The sequence below is a fragment of the Lepus europaeus genome, chromosome 2, assembly GCF_033115175.1.
Source record: "Lepus europaeus isolate LE1 chromosome 2, mLepTim1.pri, whole genome shotgun sequence".
Lineage (NCBI taxonomy): Eukaryota > Metazoa > Chordata > Mammalia > Lagomorpha > Leporidae > Lepus > Lepus europaeus.
Genome location: NC_084828.1, coordinates 80872282 through 80894835, shown reverse-complemented (window position 1 = coordinate 80894835; position 22554 = coordinate 80872282). Strand labels below are relative to the sequence as shown.

At 50.5% G+C, this 22554-nt stretch overlaps 1 protein-coding gene across 4 annotated transcripts in view; it reads right to left on the bottom strand.

Moving 5' to 3' along the window:
* Positions 1 to 22554, bottom strand: part of KALRN (kalirin RhoGEF kinase) — a 737253-nt gene that overhangs the window by 127690 nt on the left and 587009 nt on the right. For all 4 annotated transcript variants that reach the window (XM_062209080.1, XM_062209015.1, XM_062209004.1 and 1 more), the window contains exon 34: positions 16782 to 17028. In XM_062209080.1, coding sequence (XP_062065064.1) covers positions 16782 to 17028 — 247 coding nt within the window. The remainder of the gene's footprint in view (positions 1 to 16781; positions 17029 to 22554) is intronic.

The window sequence follows — 22554 nt, the reverse complement described above, 5'->3', positions numbered from 1 at the left end:
AGCCACAGAGACTGGTTCAGACTTATCACATGACCCATTTTCAGGCAACAAGCATGAACGGTGAGACCTTACTTAGCAGACACCAGTGGGAAAACAGCAACCTCTTTCCATAAGATTATAACTCCATATATGGAGTTATAACTGCAGTCAGATTGTTAGAATGCTGGCCTAAAGCAGCTGGAGGCAACCTGTCATAACCAGGTAGGAAGAGGAATGAGGCTAACACACAGGAACAGGTTTCTAGTATTATCATAACTAAATAGGCTCTTCTCAAAAGCCTCACCTCTCCCTGGACTTGCGCCCCCCAATATTCTTCTTTATGTGTAAGTCACCTGAATGTCTACAATTTCAGGATTTTTCAAGCCCTTTCCACCCACTCCCAAAGTGCAGGCTAAAACACTTGAGCAACACCGATGTCTTTAGAGAGTTCTTCATTTCCCAGCAGGTGGCTGAGTCTCATTCTTGTTTTTGACAGAGTTTTTCTTCTGCGATGCCTACAGTTTAAGCCCATTTTTTTCATGAATTGGGTTTCCTACCTACGTACGAGTCCATTTCGTGTCTCACCCCCATTTCCCACAACAGTGAACCCCAAAGACTTAGTTTCAGCCTGCAGCCATGCTGGGCCAGGTACACTACAATGCAGGCCTTGGAGACTCACTGTCTATCTCCCCGGTTAGCTCCAGCTGTCAGTAACACTGGATCAGGACCTCTGGGGTCCGTCCTTTCCATCCACAGACAGGTGTCTGCTTTTCCAGCCATGATGCTCAGTCTCTTCAGGGTCACGGGACAGTGGGTTTCTAAACAGCAACACCTCTTCCCGTTTCAGAGTGAGCACCCAGGCCAGGGACATGAGAAATAGCCACAGTGCCCCAAAGCAGGCCTTGAGACTCACGGGAGAGCCTTCTCACTGTGACCAGTGCAGTATGGCTTTTCTAGAACACCCCCCACCCCCACAGTGGCTCACAGGCTTAGCGGGAGCCGTAAGCATGGGTCCCTGCTTGCCTGGTCCCCACACTCTCCCCTTCCCCAGCAGGGCTGTCATCTCGAGTACCCACTCCTAGATTCTCCTCTCTAGTTTTTCACGAGCTCTGCAGGGAATTTCCATGTGAGGTCTGGGCTGTAACCAATGACCTCAGGTGCTCGAAGATGCCCCCTCTCTGGGGCGTGTTTCTGCTTGACAGGGAGTGTTTAGGGAGCACCTGGACACACATGTTTCACCTTCTCAAACTCTGACCCCTGCTTCCTTGGCCGGCCCTTCTCTGGTTGCTAAGTACACGTTCCTTAGTTCTTATCTTCCTGGTGTGCATAACAACCCATGAAGTGCCTGATTGCTGGTATCAGGATGGTTCATCATTTTTCCCAAATTACCTAGTCCTGGTCTCCAAGCATGGCTGCCTCAAAACTCTGAGTTTCTTACAAAAGGTTCTTTGTTGTTTTTTGAAAGGTAGAGGAGAGAAAGAGAAAGAGAGAAACAGAGAGATGAGAAATCTCCCATCCAGGGGCTGGCACTGTGGCATAGTGGGCCAAGCTTCTGCCTGCAGCACCGGCATCTCATATACACATTGGTTCTAGTTCCGGTGGCTCCTCTTCCCATCCAGCTCTCTGCTATGGCCTGGGAAAGCAGTGGAAGATGGCCTAAGTGCTTAGGCCCTTGTATTCACATGGGAGACCCAGAAGAAACTCCTGGCTTCTGGCTTCAGATCAGCCCAGCTCCAGCCATTGTGGCCAATGGATGGAAGACTTTTCTCTCTCCCTCTCTCTCTCTCTATAACTCTACCTCTCAAACAAATAAATAAAATCTTAAGAAGAAAAAAATTAAATCTCTCATCTCAGTGCTGGTTCATTCCCCAAAAGACTGTAATAGCTGGGCCTGGGTTAGGCAGAAGCTAGGAGCCCAGAATTTAATCCAGGTCTCCCTTGTGGGTGGCAGGGACCCAAATATTTGAGCCAACACCTGCTACCTCCTAGCATACAAATTAGCAGGAAGCTGGAGTCAGGATCAGAGCCTGGACTTGAACCCAGGCTCTCTGATATGGTCTGCAGGGATCCCAGGGCATCTTAACTGCTGTCTTCAAGTAGTCGGTGCTTGAACATCTACTATCTGTGAGTCACTAAGCTAACCTATATATGGGAATGTGCATGGAAACTATACATTGGATAAAGCTGCCCTAGAATGTGGCTCTCTGCACCTGTCTGCTTCTTTCTGGCTCACTTAACCCGTCAATCACCCTCTTTTTCTCAGGAAAACATCACTGATCACCCTCTGGCCTGAGTCAGGCCTGAGGCAGAGGTCGTCCACACAATACAGGTGAAGATGTGGGATCACACGGAAGGGCACGGAGGCAGAGCCCCTGGCAGCCAGAACCGCTTCCTGCAGATCTGCACTGCATGGCTGTCTGAGCTCAGGAGGAGATGAGCTATTTATCAACGTGAAAGATGGCTACAGCTGGAGTTGCTAAAAACAAACCACTCCAGGTTCTCTCCACTTCCAAAAACGTTTGCTTCTAAGTAGGTCAAAGTGTTCCCAAAGGAGGGCAGTGAGAAGTGCCAGTCTATCGCTCCGTGTTTCCATTCAGGCAGGTTTATGATTGCTAAGTGTCCACTATAAGGGATGGCATTTTAATTCTGACTGCCATGGCCACCTGCCCTCCCACAGACAGAAGGAGCCGCTGCAGCAGCATGTGGTTTCATGAGACCCCGTGAAGAGGTTTCTGAGGCATTAAATGGAAAGTAGATTAAAAAAATGTTTATTTACTTTCACCTACTTGAAAAGCAGAGCACGAGAGAAAGAGAGAAGGAAAGAGAGGGAGATATCTTCCACCCACTGATTCACTTGCCCCAAATGCCTGCAATAGCCAGGGCTGGGCCAGGCTGAAGTCTGGAGCCAGGAACTCCATCCAGGTCTCCCACTTGGGTGGCAGGGACCAAAGCACTTCAGCCATCACCTGCTGCCTCCTAGGAAGCATTAGCAGGAAGCTGGATAGGAAGCAGCATAGCTGGGACTTGAACCAGCACTCCAGTATGGGACGCAAGTATCCCAGTGGCCGCCTAAAGTGCTGCGCCCCAACACGCATCCTGGAGAGTGTATATGCCTCGATGTACTCAGCTCAGTTTACTGAATATTTCCAACAACAGGAGAGGTGTAGAAGACACTGCCTGTTCTATTTCTTCGTTTTCTACCATTCGACATAAATGAGGTGTTTGGCCCATGTGTCCCCAGAGAAACCTCCTCAGTCAGAACTCCTAGCATCAGAACATTATTCCCTAGTCTCATCTGTAGGCCTTCATGCTGAAGCTTTGGCCAGTTTCCTCTACAGTTCCCAAGTGATGGTAAATGCCCACACTTGGTGTCCTTACAAACCAGAACCCTGCAAGGTCTTTGATAATGGTCCATGATTCATGGTCCTTCCTACAAATATTTACTGCAAACTTCTAATCTGCTAGCCACTTCTGGATGCTGAGGATAGAGCAATGAACAAAACAGACAAAATCCTTGTACTTTTGGAGTAAGTAACAACTAATGATAAATGCTAGGAAGAGAAATAAAGCAGAGAAGAGGGTATACAGAGTGATGGGAGAGGGGGAGTTAGGGAAGTCTCTGATGAGGTACCGGGAAGGAAGGCTAGCAGTAGGTCGCCCAGGTGTCCGAGGATCTGAAGTTCTCCAGGTAGAGGGAGCAACTGGCTGGGCCCTGGGGTGGGAACCACATGGGCTGGTGGGTGACAGCTCCATCAGGCTGCTGGTGAGGGGAGTGGCAGAATAATAGCACCCCTCACCCCACCCAAGGATGTCCACACCCTAATACCCATAGCCTGTGAATATCTTATCTTGTGTGGCAAAAGGGACTTTGCCGATGTGACTCAGCTAAGGACCTGGACCCGGGGAGGCTAGCTTGGAGTATCTGGGTATGCATGATGCATTCCCGGGGGTCCTTACAAAGCAGAGAGCCTCTCTCACTGTGGACCAAGGGAGACACGACTATGGAAGAGGATCAGGGAGACCATAACATTGCTGGCTTTGGAGGCAGAGGAATGGAACACGAGCCAAGGAATGTCCGTGGCCTCTAGAAACAGAAGAAGAAGTAGTTTATCTTTTAGATAATGCAACTAGCCTTGATTCTAGCCCATGGAAACTCATGTTGGACTTCTGAGAGAACTGCAAGACAATAAATAGTGTGAGTGTGTGTGTGTGAGAGGCAGAGAGCTCTCATCCACTGGTTCATTCCCCAAATGCCCACAAAGGCTGGGACTGGGCCAAGACTGCTCTAGGATCGAGCAATGAGCCAGGAACATAATCCAGCTCTCCCATGTGGCGTGGTAGGAACCCGACTACTTTAGCCATCACCGCTGCCCCCAAGATGTGTATTGATGGACAGCTGGGGTCTGGAGCTGGAGCTGGGAATCAAACCCAGATCCTTTGATATAGGATGCAGGCATCTTAACAGCTGGGCTAAATGCCTGCTCCCATCAGTGAGTTGTTGAAAGCCACCAAGTTCATGGTGCTTTGTTACAGCAGCAACAAGAAACAAATACATAGGAGAAAAAGCCAGAGAACAGGTTCTGGGACAGGCCTTTGGAGCTTCTCTGCAGACGTAGAAAGGAGTTTGTTTACTCAAGTGAGACGGGAACACTTGGAGCTGAGGAGGGTCTTCAGCTGGGGCCTCCTCCCTGCAGCTAAGAGCCAGCCATGGTAATGACCTATTTGCCCACTTGTAGGCAAAGGTAAGCATCCATCCTTCCTGTGGCATACAGGGCCATGTGGAGAGCAAAGCAAATGGGCATAACATCAGAAGGCAAGTTGGTGGCTGGGGACCATGGTCAGAAAATGAGACAACATGGTCTGACCAACCCAGTGTTACCACAAGGGCAAGGACAAAGGAAGGGGTAGGCTGTGCAAGGACTGCCTAGGGGGCAGAAGACTGGCATTGAGAATGGCTGCAGTTGCAACCTGGAAGACTTCCCATGCATCTGCAGGGTCTGAGTGAAGGCTGCAGTTCCCTTCCTACCCTGGTCCTCCCTCAGACACAAGCAGCGAGGTGGCCAGAGGAGGGTGCCCAGCACATCAGAATCCTGCTGCAGAGAGCACTCACAGCTGGGGCCTCTCAGGGCTGCCCTTTAAGGCCTTTGGGATGTCCCTGGGCAGACAGGGTGGGCACATCCCCAGCAGCTGGCACTGTGGCCAAGCCTTCTCCTCAAGCCCCATTCAGCGCCTGTCATTCCTGGGGCACTGGGTTCCACTGGGGGAAAGTGGTTTCAACGTAGCTAGCTCTGAGTAAGACAGAATCGCACACCTTCTCTTCGGGGGAACGTTCTGTTTGCTGGGGGGACCTCCTCTCCATCAGCTCCTCAGAAAGCATACTCAGTGGCAGCCTTTCTTCTCTGAGGCTCCCATTTGAGAGCTCTGAGCTCCGTCAGCTGACCCTGGGGCTCCAAGGATCATTTTCAGGCCTCCTCCTCCTCCTTCCCATGTGGAGGATGGGGGGGTGGATCAACATACAGGGGATTTCACAGATCTGCAGTGAGCACCAGGGGGCATGAAAATATACTGTTGACATTGGCACGTGGCCAAAGCTAAGTCCCAGCAGGCTGGTGACAAAAAGGAAAAACTCAGCTCTCCACAGTGGGTCCCCAGGAGGCCAGCTCCTTCCCTTGGCAGCCTGGGTCTTCTGTTGCTAAGTTCTCCTTGGAGGCAGCAGCACCCTGTGGGCACAGGGAGGAGGATGCCGCCTGGCCTGACAGGCTCCTATCTGCAACTTCCAAGCCATACCCCTTTGTGTCCTGAACAATATCTGAACGTCTCACCCAGAGCAAAGGTCTGAGGCGCACCTTCTGACTGCCCCTTCTGCTCCCTTAAACAACAGTGTGGACCGCGTGGCACCTCCATCTCCCTCTTCATGAAGATGCAAACTGGGAGGGTTCCCAGCCTGTCATTTGGGGGCCACCCTAACATAGACAAGCAAGTGGAAGCAAGTCAGTTAGAAATAAAGAAGGCAATTTTCACAAAGCTTCGCACTGCTCTTCTTTGATCTGAAGAGTGAGTGAGACCCTCCTATGCTCGCCAGCACCTACAGTCTCAGCACAGCCCTCCACTGCACAGGGCAGCTCAGCTCCACGCGGCTGTGGTTGCAATGATACTCCAGTGATCAGAATTTATCACTCAGAGAACAGGTCCTTTCGAGGGGCAGGGGGTAGGGAGGGGGAGGCAAGCCAGGGAGAGAACTTCGAATTTTCTGCTTATGGCATATGTGATTTCAGTCCTCTGAGGAGAAGGCAGAAGAGAGTTTGTAGAGAAGGATAAGCCATTTTTTCCTTGGAAAATTATGGTACTAGGTATACCTGCTGTTGGTGGACTGGGGGAAGGGCCTAGAGTAGGCCAGGAATAGAGATTGCGGGAATGGCAAGGGCGCAGACTAGAGACCATTTAAGACATCTGAAAAACCTGTGCATGGAACTAGAAACAGAACCTTGATCCCTTGAACAGCCCTGGTGAGGACTCGGCTGGACACCCTGACTCAGCCCTACAGAAGTGCCAGAACTGGGACGCAGGGCAGGTAAGGGAGACTAGCACCAACTCGCCACCTGTGCTGTGGCACACCTGGGCAGGGAAGTCCTCTTCGGAAAGTGCTATTAACCCATTTGGTAAGTGCTAAGTGTCTTGTCCAAGTTCATCAGCTAGGCAGTGGCACTTTTACTTAATATCAGAGCCCTTTTACTTAACATCACAGCTCTTGAGCCTCTTGGTGACTCTGTGAGATGGGAATTTTAAAACTGTATTCAACAGCAAGAGTGACAGCAAGAGTGCATTCCTATCAGCTGGTTCACTCCCCAAACGCCTTCAACAACCAGGGCTGGGCCAGGCTGAACACAGGAGCTGGGAACTCAATAGAGGTCTCTCACATGGGTGGCTGGGATCCAACTACTTGAGGCATCACTGCAGCCTTCCAGGGTGTGCATTAGCAGGAAACTGGGATGGAAATCAGAGCCTGGACTTAAATCCAGGCTCTCCAATATGGGATGCAGATATCCTAAGCAGCGTCTTAAGTGCTATGCCTAACACCTTCCCCAAGATAGAAATTTTTATTGGTTTCCTTTTGCATATTTGTGGAAATAAAACCTAAGGCTGATTTTCCACTCAAAACAAGTGGTTTGGGCTGGCACTGTGGCGTACTGGGTAGAGCCACCACCTGCAGTGCTGGCATCCCATGTGGGCACCAGTTTGAGTTCCAGCTGCTCTACTTCCTATCCAACTCTCCGCTATGGTCTGGGAAGGCAGTGGAAGATGGCCCAAGTCCTTGAGCCCCTGCACCTGCGTGGGAGACCCAGAGGAGGCTCCTGGCTTCGGATCAGCCCAGCTCCAGCCTTTGCGGCCGATTGGGGAGTGAACCAGCGGGTGGAAAACCTCTCTCTCTCTCTCTCTGCCTCTCCTTCTCTCTGTGTGTAACTCTTTCTTTTCTTTTCTTTCTTTCTTTCTTTCTTTCTTTCTTTCTTTCTTTCTTTCTTTCTTTCTTTCTTTCTTTCTTTCTTTCTTTCTTTCTTTCTTTTTGACAGTTAGACAGTGAGAGAGAGAGAGACAGAGTAAAAAGGTCTTCCTTCCATTGGTTCACCCTCCAAATGGCCGCCACGGCCGGTGCATTGCGCCGATCCGAAGCCAGGAGCCAGACGCTTACTCCTGGTCTCCCATGCATGTGCAGGGCCCAAGCACTTGGGCCATCCTCCACTGCCTTCCCGGGGCCACAGCAGAGAGCTGGACTGGAAAAGGAGCAACCGGGACAGAATCTGGCGCCCCAACCAGGACTAGAACCCGGGGTGCTGGCGCCGCAGGCAGATGATTAGCCAAGTGAGCTGCGGCACCGGCCAACTCTGACTTTCAAATAAATAAATAAATAAATAAAAATACAATGAAAACACTACATCATGTTTTCTACACTTATTTAAAAAAAAAAGTGGTATTTCATTCCACATCTTGTCCTCTTCCCAGCCCCTCTGGCTCCCTGAGAACCAAACACTTCCCTGTTTTCAGGAAGACTGGCCAGTACCTTTCTAAGGGAAAGACATTCCATTATAACACAGTAGGTTGAAGCATTAGAAATTGTTGATATTCAACCATTTTGATTACCAAAGTGGAAATCTCATGTAGTCCAGCCTAAGACACTGGACCCCAGAATGAATGTGTGGTAGATGCATTCAAGATAGGACACTTAAGTTCATCATTTTAGATCACCACAGGTACTTACTGATGTAGAGAGAGAAAAGCAGGTAATTTTAGACATGGAGGGATCTTGAGGAAATTCAGGGAGCCACGGATGAAAGGTAATAAAAATGCTGTTGCAACACGAATGACTGTAGGGAACAGCCAGGAAAAAAAGCCCAGGCTGTCGAGAGCCCCTGAGTGGACAGTGTTTCCTTCTAAGTCCTGAGTCCAGAGAGGGCACTGGAGAAGGGGCCTGTGAGCGAGAGACCAGACAGTGCCCAGACTCCAGGGGTGAAGCTGAACTGTGGGAGTTCCTAAACCCAGGGTGTTTACAGAGACTACTCAACCACAAGCACAAGTAGAACTCTAAACAAGTTCAAATTGAATTTAATTAAAATGCTTTGCTCTGCTCTAGGCATTTAATAAAAGGATTTATGGAGAAATTGCTAGGCTCTTACACCGTAGAGCATGTAGTGCTATGTATGCAAGTCCTGTTACTTTGTGGTAGTTAAGATCAGACTGCAAATGAGAGCCAGGGCTGGTGGAGCAGGGCTGGCGAGGGGAGAATAGAAGAGCAATGGGCAGCAAGTGTCTGCATTTCAGCACCAGGCGTGAGGAATGTTCTAGCCTTTAGAATGCACTAAAGCCCACAGGCTTCCTGCGGAAGGACGGAGGTCCCAGTCCCCGGGGTGCTCGGGTGATGTTCAGCTGCCCACCTGCTGGTGACACTGCAGAAGCGGTTACTCTGCTAGGAGAGGGGATGAGCCAGAGACAGGTGCTCTTCCACTCTGAGACTGCATGAGCCCAATATGCCATTCAACATAGGACAGAGGTGAGATGAAACCTCATCAAAGACCACTTTCACTTAATCATGAAGAGAGACAGTTCCAATTCTTTTTAAAATTCTGAAAAATGACTAGCAGCTGCTTTTAGAATCTCTACGAATATGTCTTCATCTATCCTTAAACACACATTTTTCAAGAAGTATCAACACTCAAGTCAATTACAGCATTTCTTATTCATGATTTATCATGTTTTGGTGATTCTCATCTACCTGTATTGTGATTTTAAAAAACACCTTACCACCACTTTTCATTGTAAACATGCTATAATTTAGCTATGCTATTATCAGATAAAATTGTGTGGGCTAGCATGGAAAACTACTCTCACTCTCACTGATCATACTCTACGTACTCTACAAGGGAGGAGTTCTGAATTTTTCTTTCTTTTTAAAGCATCATGGACAGATGGGTGATCAATGATCCTTGAGTTTTGTTGAAACAATGCTATTTTTTAAGATTTGTGTTTTTAAAAATTGCATTTGAAAGGCAGAGTGATAGATGGAGGAGGAGAGAGGGAGAGAGGGAGAGAGGGAGAGAGGGAGAGAGGGAGAGAGGGAGTCGATCTTCCATCTGCTAGTTCATTCCTCAATTGGCTACAATGACCAGGGCTGGGCCAGGCTGAAGCCAGGAGCCTAGAACTACATCCAGTGTCTCCCACATGGATGCAGGTGGGCCATCACCACTGGTTTCCTAGGTGCATTAGCAGGGAGCTGAACTGAAAGTGGAGCTGCTGGTGGCTTAACCTGCTGTACCCCAGTGCCAGCCCTGAGTTCTGAATTTCAAGTGGCTACCTGACCTCTGGTATTACAGACACAATCTTGTACAAATGCAGTGGGATTATGAGCCAGCAAGCTGCACTTTGTAACACGTCACTTCATAACTGAAATGAAGCATTCTGGGAATATTCACTCTCCAAAAAAAAATTTTTTTTTTTTTAGCTTCTTATAGTGTTAGGCATTATGGAGTCATCTAGAAACTTGAGATTAGTTTCTCCCAATGCAGAATTATACTAAAATTGGAGGGCTCTCCTGGTAGCCAGAGGAGCCTGCAGACTCTGAACTTCGTAGCAGAGGGAGCCTGAACTTTTTGGAATTTTGGTGCCTGGCAACAGAAAGTGCAGGGAGCTCATATCCTGGGAAAATCTGTTGGACAAGGCTGGACCAGCTCCAGGCGTTGGCTGGCCCCTATCAGAGCTGGACCAAGCTCAGCCTGTTGCTCAGCCCCAGCCTGGGACATCAGGAACTCTTGAGTAGGCAAAACACTCACAGGACAAAATTGTCAGTGATGGCTTCTCCTAGCCTTAGGGAGAGAAGCATCCGCAGCCAGAGGCAGGAGGCATAGCGGGAGGCATGTTCGAGGCCATCTGCCAAAGGGCTCCTATTCCTGAAATGTTAAGGGGAGCATGGGCCGAGGGAAGGATGAGCTAAAGTACCCATCTCAACACCTTAAGACTTGGGGGGCAGACAAGTAAAGGACTTGGGTCTGCCACTTTTAACTTAAGTGACATTGAGAGAGTTACCTAGTCTAATGCTCAGTGTCCTTGTTAAACAAGGGAAACATTGTTGTTGGTAGTAAAGCATTGATCTAGAATTGGTCCATAGTAAGGGTCAGTAAGATGTTTTTGTGAGCTGCCTGCAAACTTCATATAAATCCTAAATGAACAGCATCACAGACTTGCTTCAGCATTCTCAGGCTCCAGAGCGCAAGCTTTGTCCATTGTTCTAAACCACCCTCACTCCCAGGGGAGGCGCTGCCCGAGTCCAGGTGGGTGGGACAGCAGAAATGGCCAGGAGCGCCCTAGGGAGAGGACTGCAGGAACTGCCATGGCCCCTGCCGCTTTCCTCCCGCACACCTGCTGCCAGGGTCACAGTGATGCCCAGGGCTTGGCTTCACTAAGCAAAGAGGTGCTGCTTACGGCTTCTCCAGACCCTCGGTCCCGGGTGGGGAAGAGATTACACAGGAAAGAGAAATGGCACAGACGTCCTAGGTAGCTGGGCAGAGAAGAACCCAGACTGGTTTTTGGAGCTTGGGCAGAAGTAACCAGGACCAAGTTTTTCTTTTAACACTCACCTTTATCCGTTTTTAGAGCACAGTTCAGTGGCATTAGGTACATTCACAGAGTTTTGTAACCGTCACCACCATCCTTGTCCAGAACTTTCTTCATCTTGCAAAACTGAAACTGGACCCATTAGAGGCCATTCTCCCTCCCCCCATACCTGGCAGTCACCATTCCACTCTCTCTTTATATAAAGTTGATGACTCAAAATATCCCATATAACAGAAATATTTCATTGAGCTTGATGTCCTCAAGGTTCATCTATGTTGTAGCATACGTCAGAGCTTCCTTTTATGGCTGAATCACATTCCAGTGTGTGTTTGTGTGTGTGTGTGTGTGTGTGTATCACATATTGTTTATCCACTCATCTGTTGCCAGACATTGAGGGTGCTGCCACCTTTTGGCTATTGTGAATAACGCTGCTATGAACATGGGTATACAGATACCTGTTCATGTCCCTGATTTCCGTTATTTTGGAAACATACCCAGAAGCAGAATTTTGGGATCACATGATAGGTAATTCTATTTTTAATTAAAAATTTATTTATGTATTTCAGAGACAGATTTTATATATCTTATATATAATATATATTATATATCTTGTGCATATATAATATATATTGTATACATATATCTTACCTATATATAATATATATCATATATACTTAGCTCACTGGGTATATATATCTTATCCATATATAATATATAATATCTACATCTGTCTTTTTTCATTTTCAATTATCTTTATATACAGAAGATCAATTTAGTATATATTAAGTAAAGATTTCAACAGTTTGCACCAACACAGAAACACAAAGTGTAAAGTACTGTTTGAATACTAGTTATAACATTAATTCACATTGTACAACACATTAAGGACAGAGGTCCTACATGGGGAGTAAGTGCACAGTGACTCCTGTTGTTAACTTAACAATTGCCACTCTTGTTTATGGCATTAGTAATCACCCTAGGCTCTTGTCGTGAGCTGCCAAGGCTATGGAAGCCTTTTGAGTTCACCAACTCCGATCTTATTTAGACAAGGTCATAGTCAAAGTGGAAGTTCTCTCCTCCCTTCAGAGAAAGGCACCTCCTTCTTTGTACATCTATCTTATATATACCTCACTGGGTACTGCTGTCTCCCCGGGTCTGCATCAGCCGGAAGCTGGAATCAGCAGCAGAACTGGCACTTGAACCCAGGGACTTCAATATGGGATGTGGGCATCCAAAGTGGTGTCTTAAACCACTAGGCCAAGTGCTCACTCCACTATTCTTACTATTTTGAGGAGCTGCCAGACTGCTTTCCACAGTGGCTGCATCATTTTACATTCCCAATAGCAGTGCATAAGGATTCTCATTTCTGTACATCTTCATCAACTCTTGTTCTCTCTCTCTCTCTCTCTCTCTCTGTGTAATATAAAAGTCATCATGATGAGTGTGAAGTGATAGTTCATGGTCTGGATTTGCATTTCCTTAGTAATTAGTGATATTACTTATCTTTTCATGTGCATATTGGCCATTTTTATATTGTCTTTGGAGAAACGTCTAGCCAACTCCTTTGTCCACTTGTTAAGCTGTTAAGCCAATTTTTTTGTTGTTGAGTTCCAAGAATTTTTAATTTAATCTATATATCAACCTTTAACCACTTCCAACGACTCTTAATTATTTCTTAAGCTTGACACTCTGTGGGTGCCAAGCCCATTAAACAGTGATTCTTGATCCTCACAGAACATAAAAATCACCAAAGAACTTAAAAACACACTGATGCTGGGGGTAAGTATTTAGCCTCGCAGTTAAAATGCCCACATTGCATTCTGGCTTTTGTCTCCAGTTTCCTGTTAATGCAGACCTTGGGAGGCAGCAGTAATGGCTCAAGTCACTGGGTTCCTGTCACCCACATGAGAGACCTGGATTGAGTTCCTGGCTCCCAGCTTTGATCTGGCCCAACCGTGGCTGTTGCAGACACTTGAAGAGTGAGCCACAAGATTGTGTCTTTTTCTCTCTTTCTGTCTGCTTTTCTCCTCTCTCTCTCTTTCAAATAAATTACATACATAAGACAAAATAAAACAAACATATTAATGTGCCCTTGTGGGCTCTGAATTAATTGGTGTGGGGTAGGGTAGGGGGCATCAGTGTTTTTAAAACTTTCCTCTAGGGGCAGGCACTTGGCATTATGCCCATGTCCCATGTTGCAGTGCCTGGATTTGAGTGTTGGCTCTGCTTCCAATTCCAGCTTCCTCCTCATGCACACCCTGGGAGGCAGCAGGTGATGGCTCAAGAACTTGGGTCCTTGCTGCTCATGTGGGAGGCCTGGATTGAATTCCTGGCTTCTGGCGTTGGCCTGGCCCAGTCCCAGATGTTGTGGATATTTGAGGAGCAAACCAGGAATGGGAGATCACTATCTGTCTGTCTCTGTTTCTCTGCCTTTCCAACAACAACAACAACAAAGAAAAACAAACATCAAAAAAAAAATTCCTCTAAGAAGCCTCCGGAGTGGAAAGTCACTGCTGCAGAGCCTCTGTCCCCTGGGAGGTGCTGCCCTTCACTACTTCCTTCTGAGGAAATCAAGAAATGGAATGACTAGACCTCAGAGGGCCCAGCCCCGAGACATCAGGGTGGCGGTAACGTCATATGGAAGGCAGGCTCTACCCTAGCTTTGTCACATGGCTCTGTTCTTTCTCACCAACCCCATCACGAGTCAGGCCACAGATGGAGCAGGAGGAAAGGAGCTCCCCAGAGCTTCCAGAGAAAGCCTGGGATGAGGGGGAGAACAGAGAGTAGCCCCTGAGCTGCCTGGAAGCCTAGCGGGAACGGTGCATGTGCTCAGAGCTTGGGTATGGAGCAGGAAGCCCTGGTCTTGCTGTGGCTCAGCCACCAACATCCCCAAGGCTTCAGGAAAGTCACCTTGCTCTCCTGTGCCTGAGAGTCCCTTGGGAGAGAGGAGACTGGTTCTCAACCCACGCTGTTCCTTAGATTCACCCATGGAGCTTTTAAAAAATGCTCATCATCCGGCTCCACCGTGAAGACGGTGATTCCAGTTGCTCCAGATGGAGACTGGGCTCTGCCATTCTGGAAAGCTCCCAGGTGGTTCTAATGTGCAGCTAGGGGTACGGAGTCTGACCAAGCGGTTCTCCAAGCTCCTCCTTGGTGCTAACGTTCTGTGGTCCTTCTGCCCATTTCTGGGGGTGATGGCTGTGGCCTGAGCATGCACGTGGCACTTAGGACGTCATGCAGATATTTCCTGCTTCTCACAGCCCTTGGCAGTGTGGATTTGTTGCTCTCTGCAAGGTTAAAAGGACCAGTTCCCTCCTAGGAATTGAACAAGAACCTGATCCTGACCTCCAGGATACCAGATAAGGTCGTGTTGCACAGCCCCAGAGAGCGTTTTATTCCCCATGCAGTTATAAGCTTATAAGGCAACACAGGTCACTGCTGGGAGAACAGGCCAGCTCACCCCAGGCAGCCAGCTGGAATGGGAGCAGGTATAGCTTACTGGGGCTCTGCCAGGAGGCCAACGCTTCGGGCAGGCCCTGGAGAGAGGAGAGGTTTTTCCAAGCCAGGGCATGTGCACACATGCATGGACTTTCAAATGGGGCCTTGTCCAGGGCAGACGGGACGCTCTGTGGAGAGCAGGGACTGAGGTACTAACCACCGGGACTCGGGCACCTCTGGACTCTGAGCGCACACGGGTGAGAGGGTGGTGAGAAGTCTCTGGCAGTGCTCTTTGATCCTCTGCCTTGGGTTTGCTCCTGCCAGGGTGCACACGCAGTGGGTCCAGTTAGGCAGGGCCAAGAGGCAGTGCTCATTTCTCCCAGCTATAGGCCCAGGAGGTCAGGTCAAGGTCAGGAAGTCTCCAGTCTCCCCTGGAGACTGAGCCCCTTCTGAAGAAAACCACCCCCACACAGGGAGCCATGGAAAGTCAGCCTTCCCCACTGGTGCCGCAGCTCACTAGGCTAATCCTGTGCTTGCGGCGCCAGCACCCCGGGTTCTAGTCCTGGTCGGGGCACCGGTTCTGTCCTGGTTGCTCCTCTTCCAGTCCAGCTCTCTGCTGTGGCCCGGGAAGGCAGTGGAGGATGGCCCAAGTGCTTGGGTCCTGCACCCACATGGGAGACCAGGAGGAAGCACCCGGCTCCTGGCTTCGGATTGGCGCAGTGCAATCCAAAGGGTGAACCAACGGAAGGAAGACCTTTCTCTCTCTCTCTCTCTCTCTCTCTCTCTGTCTAAACTCTGCCAGTCACAAAAAAAAAAAAAAAAAAAAAAAAAAGAAAGAAAGAAAAGAAAGAAAGCCTTTCCCAGCAAATGGGCCACTGTCCCTGGTTTTGCCTCTGCACACAGGGTCTCTAGACTGAACCTGTGGGAATTTGTCATATTTGGTTGGATCATCCATGATAAATGATACAATGACAATAATTCATGACAGACACTGGGCACTGAGTGCCAGGCACAGGTGTGCTTTGTATCTGATACCTTGTCTGAGCCCGCAGGAATCTACCTGCGTGGGCTCCACTTTCCCCTAGTGGACTCCACACTGACCTGTGTTCCCGAGTTCCCTGTGTCCTGTTACAGTACCTGGAGGGTGTGCAGCCTGTGGTCCACGTCAGAGGACTCACTGTAATTACAAATCCCCAGCTCCCTGACACAGCACCTCCACGGGTGACAGAGAAATGACAGGGGGCGGCCCACGTGTGCGTGGGCAGGAGATCTGGGGAGCTGTGTTTGGGTTTTTCTCCCCAGGGGTAAAACCCAAGAAGACTGGATGGACCAAAGCAGCGCAAATACTGCACCTGCCACCGCCATCTAGTGGCCGAAGGGAGGAATACAGGTCGAGGAGATAAGCCGATGAACTTGCAGAAACGCGTAACAAGCTCACAGTCATCATCAGGAAACCCGCTGCAGGTCTCCGTGGTGACCTCTGTCCCTGCCTCCTGGCACAGCCAGATCCCTTCCTTCTTCCTTTGCCATACATATCTAGCAGAGATCTGCCTGGAGGGGTCCCGGAGGCCGACGATCTGAGCGGTTACAAAAACAAGCTGAGAGCTGGGCCATGCCTCTGTGTCGCACGATGCATAATGCATGGCGTCAAAGCCCTGGCAGCCCAGGTCAGGGGCTGTAGTGTGCGTCACCCGGAGGGCTGGCTAAGCCCCTGGCGGTCAGGTAGGGGCTTCCGGCGGCGCACAGGGAGCTCGCAGGAGGCGCTGTGCAGTTAGTAAGGGTGTACCATGCCCGGCAGCACAGAGCAGCCCGAAACAGAAGCCCAGCCCCAAATAACGCATCCATCCAGGGCACACCGTGAGGCGCGGGCAAGGCTTTGGGGAGGGCTGGTCCTGGCTCAGCCTAGGCTCACCTCCTGGGGTCAGCAGGAGGCCCTGGTGGGGGTCTGAGAGCCAGCAGTTGCTGTGTCGGGGTAGGGAGCCAGGGGAGAAAGGGGGTGTCGATGCCACCGGGTGGCCTCAGGCAGAAGAGGACTGCTCTGAATGAGGGCGACAGGGTGGGAGAGCCAGCTCATCCAGCCTGCCTTCTCAAGAGCAAAGCGACTCAGAAAGGTTACACGGCCTTCCTGAAGGCGCCCAGCTCTTCCTCAAGTCCCCAACCCACTCTGGCCACAACCAGGTCCCCGGGAAACCCCACAGGGTCGTGGCGGGTGCCCGCCACAGGTGAGAACGCGTCTTCGCGGGCCGGCGCCGCGCCACCCTTACCTTTCACCAAGGGGAAGAAGCAGTCCATCTCCACGCTGCTGCGCGAGTGGGAGACGCACAGGACGCTGCTGGGGACCAGGCCCTCCTGCGGGGGGCTCCGCTCCGTGGTGCGGACCAGACACCAGCCGGGCCGCTCGCTGGGCCGCTCCAGCAGCTCCACCGTCTGCCCCACCTGGATGCTCAGCTCGCTGCTGTGGCCGGCGCTGAAGTCCTGAAGGACCACGGTCAACTCGCACCCGCCCGAGAGCTGTGGCCGCAGTGGCGGTGGCAGGGGGCGCGTGCAGGAGGGAGAGGGCGGGGAGGGGGCGGCGGATGCAGGAGGGCCGAGGGGAGGAGGGACCAGAGGGAGAGATGGGATTCAGGGTGGGGGAAGGCAGGAGGAAGAGGAAACAAAACAAGAAAAAAACGAGTCGTTAGCCCAGTGCTGTTGCTTAGCTTGATGTCCCAGCCCAGCCGTGGCCCGGAGCTGCCCAGCCCAGAGCTCTGGGTCTAACCCTCCCGACCTCCCTAGGGCTCCCTCCACTAGGCCTTTACCAAGCTCGCCGCCAACCTAGCCTTTCAACCTCTTCCCCTGCATGTCCGCTTGGCTCCTTCTGAGGCTCTCCCGGCCTGTCTCCACCCCTCAGTGCCACCCCTTGGACTCTAACTGGGATGCCATCTGTTGCTACTTATGAATTATTTTTGATTTTGAAATGTTAATGGGCACATAATTGCACATATTTATGGAGCGCAGTGTGATAATTCACATATGTATAGTGATGGAGTCAGGGTAATTAGCAACTCTAATTCCTTAAACAGTTTCCATTTCTTGGTGTTGGGAAACTACAGACTCCTCTCTTCTGGTTCTTTGAGAAATACATCATAGATTGCTGTACCCTGGGCCCCCACTGCACTGTAGAGCACCAGAGAGCGTTCCTCCTAGCTGATTCTGCTGCTCGATCCTCTCTCCCTGCGTCCCCCCCAACCCTTCCTAGCAACTGGTGCCCTCAGGTCTGGGCTCTTCTTCTCTGAGATCTTCTGATTGAGCCTCCATATATGAGCAAGGACATGCAGTATCAGTCTTTCTCTGCCTGGTTTATTTCACTTAACATAAGGCCTTTCACTTCTTCCCACCTTGCTGGGTCTGTTTCTAAATCACTGTAGTTGATGTTTGCGAATAACAGAAGAGAACATTGGCCCCTGCCCCCCTCACCATCCCCACCCCATACCAGAGCCACTTGTCTAAAAGAAGGGCTGTGAGTACCCAAAAAAGAATGTCTATCTAGAACAGAGATTTGCTCTACACGGGCTCAGCCCCCGGGGACCAGGGGGAATCCCGCACAGGAAGGGAAGAGGAGAGGAGGGCAAATTTTACTTTGAAACATATGCCTGCCCTGATGCTTCATGCCCCTTCCCTCCAGACCTGCGCTTCCCTACTGCTCGGAACCAATAACACAAGTTCTCAGGAGAGCATGGAGGCAGGAAGAAGGCCTCCCAGCTGCACACAGAGACTTTTTACTTTTCCTCTTTGGGTTTCGGTCCTCTTCCCAGCTTTCCCAGACCTTCCTTTGCCATGGGACTGACTGGGTTGTCTGGTTGTCTCAGGGAACTGAGCACAGGGTCAACCTCCCTCTCAGCACAGCAGCTGCGCTTAGGGGCAGAGTAGCAGGAAGGGAAAGGATGGGATGAGAAAGTCGAGAGGCCCCGCTTGCCAGTCTGTCATCCACTAAGGTTCACCCCAAACAGCAGGTCAGAGGAGCACTTCCGGGGAACTCGACCTCAGCCCATGCACCCCTGCTTGAAGCCTGCACCAGCAGCCATGCTAAAGCTTCAGTACATTAGTGTTGTGCAGCCATTGCCTGGGAAACAGCAAGCCAAGAGCAGAGCTCAGCCTTCAGGACTGCGAGCAAGCCCCGCTGAAGGGGCTGGAATGCCAGGGTGGGCCTGGAAAGGTCGGGCGGGTGCTGGCAGTGCATATCCCCACCCAGGCGTGGTGGGGAGATGGCTGTGTGAGCACTTGCCGGGCACTGCCCTCAGCATGACATCTGCAAGGGAAATCTGTAGGATGGACAGGGACGGAGGCAGAAGAAAAAAAATATGCTCGTTGGCTCAGTTTTTCCATTTCACTTTCCCATTCCCATTAAATGCACAGTCCTCCTTCTCTAACCTGCCTGGTGCTGACTTCCCCAAAACATCATTTAGAGAAGGATGCTGGTTGACAGCCCTCACCTCTGTGACATGCCTCACAGTTAGCCAAGTGCCCTTACCAGTCAGGTGGGACTGTTATCTCCATCACACCCATCAGGAAATGCAAGCTCAGGAGTGCTGAGGCCAGAGGCTGGACATTAAAGGTGCATAAAAATCACCTTGGGAATTTGTGAAAATACAGATTCTCCAGCTGCTCCTCCATTGCTCCAGACCACAGGTTGATTCAGGAGCTGGGATGGTGGCCATCTGGGGAGAGAACTAGTGGATGGAAGACCTCTGTCTCTCCCTCTCTCTCTGTAATTCTGCGTTGCTTTTTTCTTTTCTTTTTTAAGATTTAATGGAAAGTTGGAATTACAAAGAGAGGGAAAGATCTTCCATCCACTGGTTCATTCCCCACATGGCTGCAATGGCCAGTTTTGAGCCAGGCTGAAGCCAGGAGCCAGGGGCTTCTTCTGGGTCTCCCACGTGGGTATAGGGACTGAAGCACTTGAGCCATCCTCCACTGCTTTTCCTGGGCCATTATCAGGGAGCTTGATCAGAAGTAGGGCAGCCAGGACTTGAACAAGTGCCCATATGGGATGCTGGTGTTGCAGGTCAGAGCTTAACCCACTGTGCAACAATACCAGCTTCTGTAATGCTGCCTTTCAAATAAATAAAATCTTTAAAAAATTTTTTATCCAAGAGCAGAGAGACAGAGACAGACAGAAAGCTCCTAACTGCTGACTCACTCCTCAAGCACCTGCAATGACCAGGTCCAGGCCAGGTGTACCCCAAAGCTGGAAGCTGGGAACGCAATCCAGGTCTCCTATGTGGGTAGCAGAGACCAACAACTGAGTCATCACTTGCTACCTCTCAGGGCCTGCATTGGCAGGAAGTTGGGATTGGGCGCTAGAGCTGGGCATCTAACTTAGGTTCTCTGATATGGAACTTGCACTTCTTGACTGGCACCTTAAGTACTCGGCCATATGCCATCCCCAGGATGTATATTTTTAACAGGGACATTGCCCTGTCATGATTCTGAGAAAGGCTGGTTAGATGGTTTTCCCATTGTCACTCTGCTGGACTTGAACCCAGATGTTGATGACAGGGCAAATTATGCATATATTCTTAGGTCTGTTCATGGGAGAAGGGGGTGGGAAGCAGTGGCCTGAGCTTGGCTTCCAGCAGGGTTCATAAACTTTTTGGATGTAGTCCTCTGTAGGAAATGCATTTTATGTTTTGACCAAAGCACACTACACATGAGTAGATATATCATCAAGACACAAGTTTCACTCTCCTATTCAATTTCATTTTTTTCTCAATTGCTGATGACATCCCGCTAAGCTGATTCCAACTTCCACTAGTGGACCCTTTGTGGAACGCTGGCCTGTGTGACCATGGAAGTCCCCTTGAACTCTGGAATGACGACTGCTGGGCTTCTTGTTCCTCAGGGGAGCTGTGCCTCTGTGCCAACACCAGGTACTCCAGGTTCTTTCCAGAGGTCAAGCATGCACATGGTTGGAGAGGCAACTTGCACCCTTTGAGGTCAGAGAGGGTGCAGCCCTTCGGCAGACTTGAGGCAGAGCAGATGAGGCCTGAAGCTCTGAGGGCAAACACCCAGGTGCCACCCAGACACAAAGCCCAGCGCCTCCTGGGGCAAGTTACAAGCTGACCTGTGGTGAGGTGGGATATGGAGGAGGGGGTAGATCATGTAGATTATGAAAGCCAGGCTGAGTGCCTGCCATTCAAACTCCAGTTCTAGAGCTGGTGTTGTAGCACAGCAGGTTAAGCTGTCAACTGTGACGCTGGCATCTCATACGAGTTCCACTATGAGTCCCACTTCTGATCCAGCTCCCTGCTAATGAGCCTGGGAGAGCAGCAGAGGATGGCCCAAGTGCTTGGACCCCTGCCACCCATGTGCATGTGGGAAACCCGGATGGAGTTCTAGGCTCCTGGCTTTGGCCAGACCATTTGGGGAGTGAACCAGTGGATGGAAGATCTCTCTCTCCGTCCCTCCTTTTCTTTCTCTGTAACTCTTTCTTTTTTTTTTTTTAAGATTTTTTTTATTTATTTGACAGGTGGAGTTACAGACAGACAGAGAAAGGTCTTCCTTCCGTTGGTTCACTCCCCAAATGGCCACAATGGCCGGAGCTGTGCCGATCCAAAGCAAGGAGCCAGGTGCTTCCTCCTGGTCTCCCACGCGGGTGCAAGGGCCCAAGCACTCAGGCCATCTTCCACTGCTATCCCAGGCCACAGCAGAGAGCCGGACTGGAAGAGGAACAACTGGAACTAGAACCAGTGCCCATATGGGATGCCAGAGCTGCAGGCAGAGGATTACCCAAGTGAGCCACGGCGCCTGCCCCCTTTCTCTGTAATCCTTAAAAAAAAAAAAAAATTCCACTTCCAGGAGCTAAGCCCGTGTGCACCACTGGGTGGCGGTGTTTGCACCCTGTGGGCTTCCCTGTCCACACAGACAAAGGAGGAAGTGGGAAAGCCATTAATGGGCAATGTCTTTGGAACTCACACCTGACACGTAACTGCATTCAAGCTTTAGGTCTACCCAAAAACCCATTGCGTTCAGAAACAGAATGAGCGTCCTGGTGTACCAAACCTCATCAGCTTGGTCAAAAAGATTGGCCCCTATCTTATGGCAGGAAGGGAATTCCTCAGAGTCGCAGGCAAGGGAGAAATGGATGTCAGTGATCAGGGCTGCCCCTAAAACAGTCCCTCCTCACCCTCTTCCCAGAGCAAGGATTTGAGGTTCACACTTGAGAAGCACTGCTTCAGGAAGCCCAGGGCTGGAAGCAGCATCAGAAGGTTCCAGGAGCCACTCCCTGCTGGGCAGGGTAGAGGTCAAGGGCGGAGGGCCAAGGGCCTTTGAGGGACCTCTGCCCACTTGAAACTTCTTTCCTTGCAGCCCTTACGTGTGGCTCACTCATGCGTCCTGCTGTAAACCTTCTGGACTGTGCGAGTCGACGCCCAACAGAAGTTAATGACACACAGCTGCCATACAAAGGGACCGAAGGACCAGTTCCTTAGAAACGCACCTTCCCACTTCTGTTTCTGACCTGTTCTGGCCCCTGGTGTGTGTCAACAGGGGCCAGCCGCACAAAGCCAGAGTCACTATTTTCTCTTCTTCCCATTCCTTTGTGGTCACATCTACCCCTGTCCCTGGCAGGAGCACACTCAGAAAGCTCTCCTTTTTTTTTTTTTTGACAGGCAGAGTTAGATAGTGAGGGAGACAGAGAGAAAGGTCTTCCTTCTGTTGGTTCATCCCCCAGATGGCTGCTACGGCAGGTGTGCTGCGCCGATCCGAAGCCAGGAGCCAGGCGCCTCCTCCTGGTCTCCCATGTGGGTGCAGGACCCAAGCACTTGGGCCATCCTCCACTGCACTCTCGGGCCACTTCAGAGAGCTGGACTGGAAGAGGAGCAACCGGGACAGAATCCGGTGCCTTGACAGGGACTAGGATGCTGGCACCGCAGGCAGAGGATTAGCCTAGTGAGCCCACGGCACCGGCCTAGAAAGCTCTCCTTTCTCTCCCTGGCCTAAATCCCTGGTCCCAAGAATTTAAGTTGGTTTTATCCGACAGCCCGTAGTAGAACATGT